The following is a 15,976-nucleotide window of genomic DNA, read 5'->3' as shown; positions in this document are numbered from 1 at the left end:
CCACTGAACCGGTAGCTTAGAGACAGCACTAGCTGCATAAGGCCTTTAGCTCCTTGAGTTGGCTTGTGCTCCCTGTTCTTTATTGTTGTTTTGTTGGGCCACATGCAGCATGCTCAGAGGTTATTCCTGATGGGCTGAGGGGGCCACATAGGATACAGAGAATCAAACCGGGTTGGCCACATGCAAGGCAAGCACCCTGCCCACTATACTATCTCTCTGATCCTGTAATCAAAATTTTACTGTCGGGGCACAGCAGTAGGGTGTTTGCCTTGCACACGGCCTACTTGGGAAAGACCCAGGTTTGATCTCTGGCATCCTATTTGGCTCTCAAGCCTGCCAGGAATAATTTCTTTTGTTTTTTGGGGCCACACCCATTTGATGCTCAGGGGTTATTCCTGGCTAAGCGCTCAAAAATTGCCCCTGGCTTGGGGGGACCATATGGGACGCTGGGGATCGAACCTCGGTCCTTCCTTGGCTAGCGCTTACAAGGCTGACACCTTACCTCTAGTGCCACCTCGCCGGCCTCTAGGAGTAATTTCTGAGTAGAAAGCCAGGAGTAGCCCCTAAACACCACTGCTAGGTGTGCACCCCCCCCCCCGAAAAAAAAAAAGATTTTTACTGTGGAGCCTTTTGAATGTTTGCACTTGAACAAAGAAGTTTGTTCTAGTTTGACTATAAGTTTCCCTAAAAATGTGAATGTGGGGCCGGATCCATGGATGAGACTGAGTGAGGGACCGGCTGCTTTGACCACTGTCTCCCATCTTATAAAACACATCGTTGGCACTTCTGGCTTGGCCCACACTGTTCCTGCAGCCCAACTGGGCATCTACCCTCTCTGCCTGGCCAGCACCCCTTCCTTGGGTAAAATTCATTGTAGAACCAGTGTCTGTTCCCTCCACCAATGTCCTAATGCCTCCCCTCTCCAACATGGTGAGCTTCCTACTGATTAGCAGTTCTCCATTTCTGTTGTTTGGGCATTTCTTTCCCTATTCTGTTTCTTTATATTCCACATATGAGAGCTCAGTTGGTTCTTCTCCTTCAGACTAACTTCACTCAGCATGATTCTCTTCAAATCCTTTATGATTCTATTCAGGAGTTTTCTTGAAGCTGTGTTCTTTAGTCCCTGAAGCCAGTAAGTTTGCAACTCTGTGCTCACACTTCAGCCAGACCTGCCATGGCCTCCAGAGGGAGAAATGACAAAACATGAATTCCATCCAGTGTGATTCTGTCCTCTCAGTGGCTAGATTCCCTCTGGTCCTGGGTAGCTTTCCTTTAGTGTCAGAGCTCTGGACTGGAGTTGTTCAAATGTCACCTGCAATAAAGGGTGGCTTATACCAGCCGCTCCTCTGTCCATTTGCTTTATTACAAGCATCAACCCAGCTTGCTTGCCTTTGTGGTCAGGGCACATGGGATGTATGACAGAAGACCTTGCACCTCTGGGTTCCTGCTCAGTCTCTGCAGCCTCAGAGTACTGTACGGGTCTAATGTTAATTCATGCCCTTTCTAGACTTACAATATGTATGAAACCCATGTGCTGGGACCTTGCAGCTGAGATCATTATGGGCATTCTGGGTAAACAAAACAACAACATAAGATCATGCCAGCATCACCTTGTAGCTTTGCTTTGAGCTTCTTTTACATGCCAGTACCATCTGGAGTACAGAGACATGAAGAAGGAAAGCTCCTTTAATGCAAGAATCTCGGAACAAGGTTCCCTTGGCAGGTATCAGGGAAGGGTTTCTGGAGGGGAACCTCAACACTGAATCTTTCTTGGTTTTGGGATCACACTGAGCAGTACTCAAGGCTTTCTCCTGGCTCTGTACAGGGTTCACTCCTGTCAGTGCTCAGAGGACTGTAATGTGGTATTGAACATGGGGTGGGCAGGTACCAGGCAAGCACCCTATCTGTTGTACTATCTCTCTGGTTCTACAATGAATCTTACCCAAGGAAGGGGTGCTGGCCAGAGAGGGTAGATGCCCAGTTGGGCTGCAGGAACAGTGTGGGCCAAGCCAGAAGTGCCAAGGGTGTGCTTATCAGATGGGAGACAGTGGTCAAAGCAGCTGGCCCCCACTCAATTTCATCCATGGCAGGTATCTGATCCCCACAGAAACCATCAGAAAGGGGCAGGGGACGAGGGGCCAGAGCTTGTCTGAGCAGATGAAGGCAGGACTCGTTCATGCTGTGCCTTGGCCTCCTGGCAGCTCCCCGTCCCAACATGCTGGGGCACTGGGAGCCGGCAGGTTGAGTGCAGGGGAGAGAGTGAAGGCACTGGATGGGACACAGACTCTGACAGGAAGGGCTGCTATGAACAACACACTCCATTTACATGCCATCTCCGCTGGCTGAGACTGAACATTAAATACTCCCCTAGCTAGAGAAACTAACCACTGGCTGGTCATTAGGACTTTATTATTATAATCAGAGGCCCAGTGCCAGCCCCCCATGGCAGAACAATGAACCATTGAGTTGGGTGAGGTCTCACCTCCCACTCATCCACCGGCTCCCACACTAAGGAACTAAAGCTTTGTTGGGGCATGGGGTGTGTGGGGCTGCATCCCAGACCCTGGTTGCACCATCCCACCTATCCCATGGGGTCTCCTGGGGGGTCTGGGCATTGTTCTCCTCACTCATCAAGTAGGAAATATTCCCAGACCTGACTTTGATCTCCTCCCGCTCTGTACCATATCTTGACCTTGAAATCTGGGAGCTCATTATGGTTCAGAATGAAAACTTTTCAAAGATGCTAAAGACCACGATGCAGTATATGACTTTCTCACCGTGCCAGGGCCTGTGGACTGTGTTACTTGACTCATGGGAAGGGAGTCCATGAGGTGCCTGATGTGGCCATGCTCCCCCCAGTGGGAACTGCTGCCCTGTGGCCTCGAAGACCCAGTGTAAGTCAGTGGCCAGAGGTCAGGGCATGAAGCCAGGCCCAGCTGACTCCTAACCCAGCTGCTTTGAAACCAGGTTGTGCTCTCTCGGTTACAGCCCTGCATCATTCCCAAGCCACTGCTGTTATTTGATCATCAGTTATAAGCCCCCAAAGATCCCGATTTTATTAGGAATTAAAAAAAAAAAAAAGCATTTCATGGAACCACAAGGCCAGACTGCTGTCCCATGAAACCCTAGAAGCCGGGTTGTCTGCAGGGCTGAGCTGGGCTGCCTCACCAAGGTCCTGCTGACACACAGGGGAAGAAGCTGGGCAGGGCCCTTGGTTGCCAAGACCTGGCTGGCACCTGAACCCCCGGGACCCTCCAGGGTTGCTCTTTCTGTGCATGGGTGCCTTTTCCTGGTAGGGGAACACTCCAAATACAACAGGCACATGGGAGGGGACCCTCTGGCTGCCTGCTTGGATGATGCAGGGAGGCTGCTGGGACCCCAGCTTGGGTTTCGGGATTAGGGTAACCCGAGCCCCATAAACCACATTGGGGCTGGGATTAGGTGCGCGCAACTCTGAGAGGCTTTGCTGGGCCTCTCTGAGCTGCCCTCAAAGGCACAGGTTCTGCAGGGCTCCTGGAGGCCTCAGTGCAGGACCAGAAACCTGAGAGCTGGTGGGGAGCCTGCTGAGGGCTGTTCTAGAGAATGCATGGGAGGTGGTTGTGTCCAGACCCCAGAGTTAGGGGCCAAGGATAGTGAGGCTGTACCAATCTGCTTGTCACAGCAGAATTCTGTTGGCAGTGGTCACTGGCTTGCTCGGGCCATGCTGCTCAGAGACAGCACAGCCAAGGCATTAGAGGTTCAGGGTCCCACTAGCCACGAGCATGCTATGAGGATCCTCTAAGGCTGGGTGGCGCCATGGTGGGGGGGTATCCTTTTGGGGGCTTGGAGGTAGACTGTAGGCTGAACACTGCACCTCCCATCACTTCCAGATCACCATCTTAGGAGGTTCACATCAGCCTGGGATAACTACTTGTCACCCCTCCTCTTGGGGGACCCAGAGATCTGGGGGAACACTACCCCAAGAGATGAGACAGAAAGGATGTCATCTGCCTGTTCTACTTCAGATTCAGAGACCACCCCTACACATACACACACACACACACACACACACACACACACACACACACACACACACACACACACAAACACACACAAACTCTCTCTCATTGTGAAATCTGGAGCCATCAGCATTAGTGTGTGGGACATCGCCGGGGGTAATTGTAGGTTACATGGAACAATCTAAAAGAATTAAAATCATATTTTCATTGCACCATAAAAACATGTAAAGGCATGGGAAGGCGGCCCCTGGAGCACCTGGTCTGTGGTGCTCGGGCCCACCCTGTGCTCCAGGGGAAACAGGGCATGAGTGGGCTCCCAAGAAAAAGGTTTTGGGGTGACACAGCGAGGCCTGGCCGAAGGGGCAGGACCCACTAGGGCTGGGCTGCTGCTCCCTATCCAGGTTCTTCCTCACACTCCAGGCCTTAGCCACAGGCAGCCCCACTCTGCTGATAGAAATTTCTCTGCCATTCTACAGGGGGATCCCAGGGTCTCTTAGCCATCTGAGAATGTCCAAGCACCCAAACGACTATATGGTGCCATCTTGCTCTTGTCTAGGGGTTGGCCAGGTGACTAGGGCACCAGCCAGGGTAGGTGTGTTAGAACAAGGCCTGTTCTGGGAGAACTCTCATCAAGGACCCACAGAACCCAAATACATGACTGATGGCAAGGCCCTCACCCTGAGGACCCCACACAGACTTGGTTGTTGCATCACTACTAGAGGCCAAGGCCCTGGCAAGTTCCTCTTCGCCCCATGTCAAGGGCAGCTCTCAGTTCTGAGGCATTTGCAGACCCTGAATGGATCCCCCAGGCCCCAGAACCTCTCATGGCTGTGAGCTTCACCCCTTGCCTCCAGGTCAGTGGAATGCAGGGGTGTAGCCTCAGCCTTCCCTGCAGGATGCACAGGGCGCACAGCCAGACAAGCTCCGTGGGACACGGCTGATGTCATGCTGCACTTGAAGAGGGCCCAGCCCAGCCCAGCCTGCCACTTGGCGTCTTAATTGGGCGTCTGAGAGCTCCTGCGCACGCTTCACACCAAGTGAGCGAGCGTCTGGGGCTCCCTAGACCCATTAGGGTGCAAAGACATTCCTTTGTTTGCTGACAAGCAGGGTCCCATCCAGGGCTCCTGGGCCGGCAGACTAAGTGATGTTTTCTTAAGGAAGACACGAGATTAACCGCCTCTAAAGCCCCAGCACAATGCAGAGCCCTTCCCATCACTGTCAGCGCGGCCTCTCTGTGCGGTGACTGACAGGTGACGGACAGGTGTGGCGGTGCCGCCTCCACGCGAGGATTAGCCTGAACACGCGGCCGAGCACCAGGGAGGCCACAGTGGAGAGGAGAAACCTCTGACCTCCTCTGTCCACTCCCAGATTCGTCCACCCCTCCCTCACAGGTCCCCAACACCTTGTCTGTTTACCTGCCTCCCCCACCTTCGGGATGGTGGATGACAGGCCTCAGCCAGGGTCTCTTACTTGGGGTGGTTTGGCTCCCTGCACCAGGGAAAAATGGGGTTTTCTGAGGCCCAGAGACTGAGGATTCCATGATAGCAAACCCTGGGTCCCCAAATGATGGTGCAAAAAACTGGGCACTGACAGGCTGACCAGCCCTCCCCCACCCTTGGGGGATGGTCTGGGACACCAGAGCAAGACTCGAATCAGGGAAACACCCTCTTTATTTTACTCCGTAGATGCCAGGTTGGGGTTCAGGCCTGGACAGCCTGCAGGGCAGGTTTCTGACCAGGTCGTCATACTCTGACATGGGGGTTGCCCAGGTAGGAAAGGATGTGGGGTACAGTGTGAGGATTCAGAGCCATCCCTGCAGGCCACATGGGCACTGGGTCCAGACACGCCTCCCGATCAGATGGGCTCAGGGCTCTCCCAGGCCTGGTTTCCAGTGTCCTGTCAGAAATGGGGGTGGGTCACGGAGGGGGTCATGCTTCCCAACCCCATACATGGGGCTCTTGGGACATGTGAGTAGGCCCCGAGAACCCCTGCCCAGCCAGATGTAGGGTCACAGGCATCATGGCTCTGCTGGAGACTGCTGAGAGATGAGACAGGCTGTATACACACTAGAAGCCAAATTCAAATCCCAACACCCAAGTTATGCCCTAAAGGCTCCTCAGGCCTAACATTGAAGAGCTCAGTCTGGTTAACTGAGAGTTACTGCAAGAGGCCCCCCAGACCCCTGCGCTGCTTGGGAGCTACCCAAAAAAAAGCACATTTGAAGTTCTTTCTCAGTGATAAGGATTTATAGTAGGCCCTTAATGAAGCAGCTATGTGTTGTGCTGAACGGTGAATGTGGCCCTAAAGTGCCTCTGCCTGAGAGACCAGTGGCCCTGGGGGCACAAGCACCCACCAGACTCTCTGGAGTGGCCTGCCACCTCATGTCTATGGCCTGGGGGAAGTCAGGCACAGCAAGCTCCAGCTGTGGGAGGGGCACAATATCAGGATCACTCCCCAGGGCAGGTTGGGGGGGGTGGAGGGAGGGTCTCATAAGTGTCAAGCACTTCCCTCTGGTGCAAAGGGGGACAAAAGGAAAGTCACAGGAGTCTCCCTGGGACTAAGGAGCCCAGAGGTCTCTCTCCTGACCCTGCCCAGCCCAGCTCTGCACAGCTTGAATAAGCAGGGCAGCATCTCCACCTTCTGGTGAGAGAAAAACAGGCCAAGCCGCTGCCACATGTGTGGGAAAACAAGGCAGTGTAGGAGAGGTTCCTTTGGGCCCCTCCACACCCATGACCTGATGGGACGTGATGTGAAAGGTTTGAGTCCAGGCCCCACAAACCCATGTGGGGGGATAGCAGTAGCCAGGCTAGGGTCTGGGGGTGCAGAGTGGAGGGTGGGGCATCAGAGTCTTTCCTCCCAGCCCTGTTTCTCTGAATCCACGAACCTGGAGAAGGCAATGCCAGGGAGAGGGGTGCCCTTCCACCACACCTGCCCTCCAGCTGGGGTCCAGCCCTGCCCAGCCCCACCATACCTGAGTCTGAGCCTCTGTGGAGCCTGGTGGGGGGTGGGAGTGGCGGTGCACCGTGGCCTGGCCTGGCAGGGATGGCGGCTTAACCTCAGCAACCTGTCACTGTGGGGTCCAGGCCTGAGCGCTTGGAAATGTGCAGTTTGGCCACCTCTTCAGCGCAGGTGGGGTGGATACCCACCGTCTGCATCACCTGCGCATAGGAGGCCCCACACCTGCGTGCAATGGGAGGGCGTTGCCTCAAGTGATGTTCAAGGAGGCCTGTCACAGCCCCATCCTGGAAGCCTTGCTGTCCCACAGCACCCTTTCCCCAAACCCAGCCCCTTCTGGTGAGCTGTCCTCCTTCCCACATGCAATACTGCAGCCACCCACCCTGCCCCACACACTCAACTGTTGGCCTTCATTGGCTCCAACCCATCTTCAGCAGTTCTTGGCACCCTAGGTTTGGGTCCACTGGACCTAGCTGACCCTTCCCCAGGTTTGCTCACCGAGCTGCCCCCCTGGCATTCACTGAACTTTTGGATTGAAACTTCCCCCCCATCTGAAGTTAGATATCCCATGTCTGTACATGCCCTTCGATGATGGGCTCTGGGGGTAAGTTTGCAACAGGAATGACATGTGCATTTCAGAGGTGGAGGCCCCACGCAGGGGTGTCCCCTGGCGACCCTCAGCCTTCCATTGATGTCTGCCCCTTAGACATCAGTGTCCATTCTGGGCACAGATTGTACAGAAAGCACCAGCTCTCAAACCGTCCAGTCAATTAGGCTGGGGGGAGGCATGTTGAATTGCCTTTTAAAGTTCCAAACAAGGACTAAAGCGATAGTGCAGGGGGTAGGCTGATTGCCTCCCAGGCGTCTGACCCAGGTTCAATCTTCTGCATCTCATATGATCTCCAAACTACCACCAGGAGTGCTTCTTGAGTACAGAGCCAGAAGTAACACCTGAGGATTGCCAGGTGTGGTTCCAAACTGCTCCCTCAAAAAATACCTATGGTGAGGTACATCTCCTTTTGGGGGTGGCCTACATCTCAACTAGGGTGTGTAATTCCTTTCTGCTACTTTATAGGGTGCCCTGGGCTCTCTCCCCTCTGTTCTCACTTCAATACCTTACTCTCTTTCTCCCCTCAGAGTCCCTAAATGAAATGGCTTTATCTTAGCTATTTGCTATTTGTGTGTTTCTGTCAATTGCTTCTTCAACTTTTCTATTTAATTCACTCTGTGCTCACACATGCTTTATAAAAACTTTAAAGGCATTGGCCCTTCACAGTTATTTTTTGGGGGGGGGTCACACCCGACAGTACTCAAGGGTTACTCTTGGCTCTACGCTTAGAAATCGCTCCTGGCAGGCTCAGAAGACCATATGGAGTGCCGGGATTCAAACCACCGACATTCTGTGTGAAAAGCAAATGCCTTACCTCTATGCTATCTCTCCGGCCCCCACAGTTATTTTTTTTATTGTTGTTTATGGGCTACAGCGGTTCCTCCTGGCTCTATGCTCAGAATTCACTCCTGGCAGGCACGGGGACCATATGGGACACCGGGATTCGAACCAACCACCTTTGGTCCTGGATCGGCTGCTTGCAAGGCAAACGCCGCTGTGCTATCTCCCCGGCTAGTTATTTTTTTTATTTTATTTTATTTTATTTTTTGGTTTTGGGGCCACTCCCGGTGGTGCTCAGGGGTTACTCCTGGCTGTCTGCTCAGAAATAGCTCCTGGCAGGCACGGGGGACCATATGGGACACCGGGATTCCAACCAACCACCTTTGGTCCTGGATCGGCTGCTTGCAAGGCAAACGCCGCTGTGCTATCTATTTTTTTTAAAGGGGAAATTTTTATAGATTATTTCCAGAAACTGTCCCAGCTGAGTACAACCTAGGGAAGTGTCTTATGTCTTATGTCAGAGTAAGGATGAAGATGAAATTGTGCGAGAAGTATGGCATGGTCCTGACGCCCCAGGCGCCTCATGGGCAAGAGATCGCAGAGCAGGAGGTCAGTGTCCCCACACCTGCCCCTCAGAGGTGCTAGTAGGACTAAGCAGAGCCTGAGCAGGTCTGTGACCTTTCTAGATGGAATTTACAGCCTGGACCTGCTATAGCTACCCCATGACTAGGTTCAGAGGATTCAGGATTGCCACCAGGCCTTAGCCCACCAGGGACCCATATGTATGAAGAGCTTAGAGGGCAGGAGGAGGGCCATGAAGCTTGGTACCCTGCGACAGGGACCCTCTCTGAGATTCAGACTGCCTATAGCAGAAGTTGGGGCACCCCGGGGCAGAATTCTCAGTCTTCCACTTTCAGGCCAACTCTTGGTCCCTAGCACACACCATCCATCCAGACAGCCGTGTGCCTTACAGCTCAGTCCTGCCGGGCCCTGCCTCTCACAGCATGCTCCCCAGCTGCCTAAGCCCCTCGCTGTCTTGGATCATCCACAGGCAGACCCTGGGCCCCACAACACACAGCAGGGTCTCCAGGAGACACAGGTCCACTGGCAGGGGGGCCTCTCCCAGTCCAACAGGCAGAAATCTTGCTCATTACCACCAAGGGATCCAATATGTGAGCAAAGGCCTGGCTTAGCATATCCTGGGTGGAAAGACCCACGAGGGGCTCTGGATCCTCTGTCCTCACTCCACCCTAGGGCCTGTGGGCAGCTGGCAGGAACAGCACTGGCTGCAGGAGGTTCTTCTGGACGGCCCAGCTAAGGAGACACTGGCCTGCACACATGAGACGCCTTCACAGCCAGGCCCCTGCAGCGCCCCAAGACACCAGGGGGAGCTTCGGTTAACGGCCCACATTCCTCTGGACTTACTTGATCCCCAGAGCAAATCCTTGAGTCACTTCGCCTGCGTTGGGGCCGAGGAAGTGCAGGCCAAGAACCAGCTGCGGGGGCTCCCGCAGACACACCATCTGAAAGCCACATGGTCAGTGCCAGCCCTCAGATGGGACCCTGGGCCTGCTAGTTCCCGGGCACCCCCCCCCCAATACCCCAGCATTCTGAGGAGCTAGAAAGGCTTCCCCCCCACTGCTGTGGATGTAGCACTCACCTTGATGTAGCACTGGGCGGCATCCCGCTGGGCCACTGTGAACTCCAGCGGCTTGTAATGTGCATGGTAAACCTGGGGACACAGCGGGGCACTGGTCAGCGGCTGCAGAGCTAGCACTGAGCACTCCACAACTGTGGGTGGGTAGGGATCTAGCACTCCCAGCATCATCCTTGAGGAGCTCCTGGCTCCTTATTCGCACAGACAGTGCCCCACTATCCAGGGATGGATCCTCTTCCGTTAGAGCTGACACTCCAGTGAATGGTCTCAGCAGGGCGGGTACCAGACTATGCCCACTGTGATGGTGCCCTTGCTCTCTGGCGTCCCATAGGCACTCTGGGGCTTTCTGGTCCCGTGTGGGAGCCAGGAGGAGGGGCACATGCAGGGCCGTCCCTGGCCCACACCCAAACTGCCGGACAAAGGTTTTCAGCACTTGGGAAGAGCCCGACAGCACACTCAGGGCTGCGGCCGTGTAAAAAATGAGCCGGGCCCTCACATGTGCTGCACAGCCACTATTAATTAATGGAGCTTCAGAGAATATTGTTCTAACGAAGTCAGAATTGAAAAGAAAACAAACAAAGGGTATTTGGCCATTCAACATTGTGAAACATAAAACAACATCATAAAATGCCATGACCATGTGTCCCAGTGTACTTGTGATGAATCAAACAAAAATAGCAAATAAAGTGCTGGGGAATGGCCAGCTTGTCAGGCCGGGCCTGTTGATAGAAGGGACTGGGGCGCTGGGGCCAGAGGCAGGCCCTGGAGCCCATGGCTCATTCCCACTGGGCCCCAGGCCCCGTCATGATGACCACAGGGGTTCTGGTTTCTCCTGGGCCACCTGCAAGCTTCTGCTGCACCCAGATAAAGCCATGCTGAAGGCTGCCAGCCTCCACAGCAGGGTACGCTTCAATACCCCACAGGTCCCATAGAGGAACTGGGTCCAAGTGCAGCCATGTCTGAGGAAACCCCTTCCCCCAGGACGTCTGGGGCTGGCGTGGATTGAGACACTGGAAAGGGGAGCAAAGGTGGGGCTGGGTGGAGGGTGGGGTCATACAGGCTGGAGTCAACAAAGAATTTGCAGGAGCAGGAAAGGGGCCTGGGGACAGAAGTAGGCTGGAACAGTTGAGTCGGGGACAATGGGGCAGAGAGTACACATGTCCCTGAGAGGCAAGCTAAACCCCAAAATGTCCTCCTTTGCCGGGGCTGCCCCCCCCCCACTAGTCTCTGGGCTCTTTCCACCATGCTGCAACCCCATGCTCTGTACTGCCACTCATCCACCAGGACCTCGTCACGATTTCCTCTACTTACGTTAATGTCATTGTTTTGGTTTGGTGGCTATAACCAGTGGTGCTTAGAGGCCATGCTGAGGCTCTGTAGTGCTGGAGATGGACCCTGGTCTCCTGTGTGCACTCAGCCCCATTGCACTTTTCTCTCTGGCCCTGAATTATTCTATATTTATTTATTGTACTGTGTGTGTGTCCCTGTAGTGTTAGAGATGGTGGCCTCCTGTGTGTGCACTCAACCTGCTGCATCTTTTTCTCTGGCCCCAAATTATTCTATATTTATTGATGTGTGTGTGTGTGTGTGTGTGTGTGTGTGTGTGTGTGTGTGTGTGTGTGTGTGTGTGTGGTGTGTGATGTGTGTGGTGTGCTGGAAGCTGAACCCATGCAAGACATTCCCTTTGCCACCAGGCCACCTCCCTGGCCCTTTTTCTCTGGCTGGGCAGAGCAAGCCTGAGAGTCTGGTGTTGGGGACCACTAGAGCTACACCCGGTGGTGTGTCTGGGGCACTAGGGAGTACCATGCAGTTGGTAAGACTCAAACTCAGGCTTCACACATGACAGGCAGGTACTGCCTAAAGACTCCAGTGGTGCTCTGCCAAAGAGGAGGCCTTCATGGGCCATGTGTGTGAGTGACACAGGCCCACCCCGGTGCTGACTCACCTCCACACCTTCCTGGCCATGGTGGGCCACAGCGGCCTCCTCTGACAGCCCCACACAGCCATACTCCAGTGGGGTGAAGATGGTCGTGGGCACCTGGAGGGCAGATCCCGAGTAAGGACTCTTCTTGGGGAACCCAGGATCAAAGACAGACACCCTCCCACCTCACTCTGGGATGCAGAGAGCAGGTGGGCTTTTCCTTCCTGCTGCACCACAGTCCAGAGCAACACCTCACACAGGCACCTCCACTCACGTTGTCATAGTCCATCAGTGCCGAGGACTGGCCACAGAGTCGCTGCGCCAAGAGCTTCCCAGCCATGATGGCCGTGGGGGTCAGTTCGGGCCGGCCCTGGTGGAAGAAAGGACATGGGGGGGTCACATCGGAACCATGTTGGTGCCACCCCTTGCCGTTTGGAGACTCTCTCCAGGTGTGCTCAAGGTCTGGGCCAGTTCCTCGCTCTCTTGTCTGCTCCTCTCAGCAAAGCAAGATGCTTGCAGCTGCACCCCGCAAGCCCCCAAGAACTGAGCTGCTCCTGAGCTCCCATCCATGCCCACTGGGCTTCACTCCAAGCCCTCCTTCATGTCAGCAGCCTGGGAGAGCTTGAGCTGCCCCGGACAAAATGGCAGAGGCCCCGCTGCCGTCCGACTGCCCAGGGAGCGGCCAAGGAAAAGAGCCACGCTTCCCCTCTCATTCATCTTGTACCCCACAGCCCCAGACCAGAAGGCAGTTGTGTTGGGGCCCCCCCTCAGTCTATCCCAGGGTGCCTCCTGCTTGGGGGGTGGGGAGGTGTGTGTCCCCCAGGGCTCTGCACGCGTCAGCCTGGGACCAGCTGCCAATCACCTCTGCAGCAGCAGGAAATGCAGATGTTGTTTGACATTCCAGAAATGAATGGAGATCTGCCGAGATAAACTCATAGAGGCAGCCTGTGCATTCCACCGGGCCTGGCTAACGGAGGAAACAGCCAGGGCGTGCACACAATGGCTTATTAGCCAGGGCTGCCCCATCCTGCCTGGATTCTTCTTGGCTGCCCACTGCAAGACTCTTCTGAGTGCTCTGAGCACAAGCATGATGTCAGCAGGGCTCACTATGAGCAGATACTGCTCATCTGTATGGACTGTTTCTCTCTTTCTCTCTCTCTCTCTCTCTCTCTCTCTCTCTCTCTCTCTCTCTCTCTCTCTCTCTCTCTCTCTCTCTCTCTCTCTCTCTCTTTTTGGTTTTTGGGTCACACCCAGTGGCACTCAGGAGTTACTCTTGGCTCTATGCTCAGCAGTTGCTCCTGGCAGGCTCAAGAGACCATATGGGACTTCGGGAATTGAACTAGAGTCTGCCCGGAGTTGGCCTCCTGCAAGGCAGACACCTTACCTACCACTGTGCTATCACTCTGGCCCCATGGACTGTGTGCTTCTACCAACAGCTGAAAACCTCATGGTCTCCTGCACAAGCCTGGCAGCTGACCCCCTCCTACTTGTTTGGCTCTGAGTGTACCCAGAGCATGCACATAGCATGCACCCATGCTCTTGGCCAGTGCCTGCCTGCAGTATTACCTGGGGCACAACACACATGTGAGGCACATGGGGGCCAAGTTATCTCAGATCATGCCCCGCTGCATGGGTGGCTTGGCTGGACCACCAGAGTCTGTGAAGCCGCTTCATTCCCACCAGACTGTGAGAGGCAACCTGGCCATGGGAGAGGAAGGAAGTGACATACACAGCTGCTTTTCCCTGCAGTTCTGTCATAGCTTGGTGATAGGCACCCATTATTTTTCCTCGTTTAGTACAGTAATGGGGACTAGACTTGGGCCTCACCTGTACAAAGCAGGAAATGTACTGCTAAACTGAATCCCCAATCCTTATGCACAATCTCATGAGCCTGGATTCATGGGGGGGATAGGAGGGCTTAAAGACAACAATTTGTCTTTAATCTAGTGAGTAATCCCTCAGGACCCCTAGGGCCAGGCATCTGGCAGGACAGACCCACACTAGATGGACAGGTTGGACTTTTAGGAGTCAATACCCTTAGGGTATATTCCCTGCCCTGGTGTCTTGAGCATATGCCAAGTGTTCCCCAGGTGCTTCAAGAGCGCAGCAAAGACCAGTAAGAGATGAGGTGGATTGGCCCCCAGTAGTAGTGACTGGTGCTACTGGCACCCTCTCACCCAGGAATGCCCACTGTACACATGAGCCCCCTGGCATGCAGGCTGCTTCCCTGGTGCATTCTGGCACTAAAGAGCAGGCGGTGGCTGCTGTTCATGGATGTGAGTCATCACAGCTCCCTGTTCTCCAGCCTGCAGGCTCCTCTCAACATTAGCACAGAACCTGAAACTGTGGACTTGTCATCTGCCATCCTTATCTACAGGTCACTTCTGTGGGGCTGCAACTGCTGTCAGTTCTTACAGTGGACTCAGGACCCAGAAAAGTGGTCAATACACGAATGAGTACAGATGAACACAACAGGATGAGGTGTGAAGAGCATCCCCATTCACGTCTGCCTGGAGGTCAGAATACAGTTGATGTCATCCAGGAAGAGGATCCCAAAAGCACAGCAAGAGGCGCCAGAAAGATGGCACAAGGGTGTGGCTCATGCAAGATGACCGTGGTTAGATCCCTGGCCCCACGTGCCCCCCCCCCAAATACCACTAGGTGTAGGCCTGCTTGTCCCCAGCACTTTAGAATTTGAGCATTGAACTGGGTGGCCAAGAGTCACTAGGAGTGGCCCTGGCATCCCCGAGGACAGTTAGGGAATCCCCACCCCTCTGAAAAAGGAGAGAAGCAAGAACAACTTGACCCCCACAGTCAGTGTGTGACAGGACTTTGCTAACCACACTTCCAGCCTTTCTCTACTCCCCACACCATTCCCTCCACAGGAAGCATTCCAGAGAGCAGGCGTGGGCCCGGCTCTCCCCCAAAGGCCTGTCTCGAGCATGGATCAGGCCCAGTCTTCTGTGAGCCTGACAGAGGTGATGACAGGTGTGGTGGGGGTGGGAGTCCAGCAAAGACAGTGGACTATACCTCTGCCACATCTCCGATGGCAAAGATGTGGGGGACAGAGGTGGCTTCTGTGGCATCGACCAAGATCTTCTGGCTGTCAGGGTTGGTTTTCACACCAGCCTTCTCCAAATTCAGGCTTCTGGTCTCTGGAACTCGACCTGTAAGAAGCAGAGAAGAGACAGAAAGGTCTTTTTTAGTGCTTCTCACCAGAAATCCTTGGTTGGAAACTTTTCTTGGAAAGTCACTAGTTGGGGTTGAGGGAGATCCACACCTGATCGTGCTCAGAGGAGAGAATCAATGTCTTTGTTTTGACCACTCACCTTGAGTTAGTAAAACACAGCACAAATAGCTTGTAAGCTGTCAAGAGCGTAAACACACACACACACACACACACACACACACACACACACACACCCCAATGGTTCATATACTCACACATACACATGTGCACACAAACAGATATGCCACACTCACACATTCACACACAGAGGTCCCACAGTGAAGGGACTAAGAGGGCTATACAGAGCTACAGGACAGAGGCTTCTCCAAACCTATCACTGAATAATTTTATCTTTGTTTTGTTTTGGGGCTATACCTGGCAGGGCTCAGGACATACCCCTGACTGCACTCAGTGCTTGGGGATCATATAGGACGCTGGGGATCTAACTCAGGTCAGCTGTATACAAAGCAAATGCTCTACCTGCTGTACTATCTCTCTAACCACCCCCGTATATTTTTGCAGTTTTATTTTTTAGGATATATGTGAAAGAAATAAAATATAATAAAAAAATTTTTTTTTGGTTTTTGGGTCACACCTGGCAGCGCTAAGGGGTTACTCCTGGCTCTATGCTCAGAAATTGCTCCTGGCAGGCTCAGAGGACCATATGGTATGCTGGGATTCGAACCACTGCCCTTCTGCATGCAAGGCAAATGCCCTAACTCCATGCTCTATCTCTCTGGCCCCTAAAATGAAAATTTTTAAAAGGAAAGCAATCTCTAACAGAGGTAAGCCCTCTGGAATAGACCTGAACTCTATGAGCCCATAA

General features: G+C 53.8%; 2 protein-coding genes across 3 annotated transcripts in view; one reads left to right on the top strand and one right to left on the bottom strand.

Moving 5' to 3' along the window:
* The window catches only part of GP1BB (glycoprotein Ib platelet subunit beta), a 218,518-nt gene that overhangs the window by 146,009 nt on the left and 56,533 nt on the right, over positions 1–15,976 (top strand). The gene's annotated exons all lie outside the window — the stretch shown is intronic.
* The window catches only part of TXNRD2 (thioredoxin reductase 2), a 58,964-nt gene continuing 48,638 nt past the window's right edge, over positions 5,651–15,976 (bottom strand). For both annotated transcript variants that reach the window (XM_049764640.1, XM_049764639.1), the window contains 7 exons: positions 14,952–15,088; positions 12,196–12,291; positions 11,946–12,038; positions 10,004–10,075; positions 9,769–9,866; positions 6,975–7,178; positions 5,651–5,891 (listed from right to left, as the gene is read on the bottom strand). In XM_049764640.1, coding sequence (XP_049620597.1) covers positions 7,055–7,178; positions 9,769–9,866; positions 10,004–10,075; positions 11,946–12,038; positions 12,196–12,291; positions 14,952–15,088 — 620 coding nt within the window. In that variant the 3' untranslated portion in view covers positions 5,651–5,891; positions 6,975–7,054. The remainder of the gene's footprint in view (positions 5,892–6,974; positions 7,179–9,768; positions 9,867–10,003; positions 10,076–11,945; positions 12,039–12,195; positions 12,292–14,951; positions 15,089–15,976) is intronic.

Source organism: Suncus etruscus, chromosome 17 (genome assembly GCF_024139225.1).
Source record: "Suncus etruscus isolate mSunEtr1 chromosome 17, mSunEtr1.pri.cur, whole genome shotgun sequence".
In the NCBI taxonomy this organism is placed as follows: Eukaryota; Metazoa; Chordata; class Mammalia; order Eulipotyphla; family Soricidae; genus Suncus; species Suncus etruscus.
This window is presented reverse-complemented; position numbering and strand designations above follow the sequence as displayed.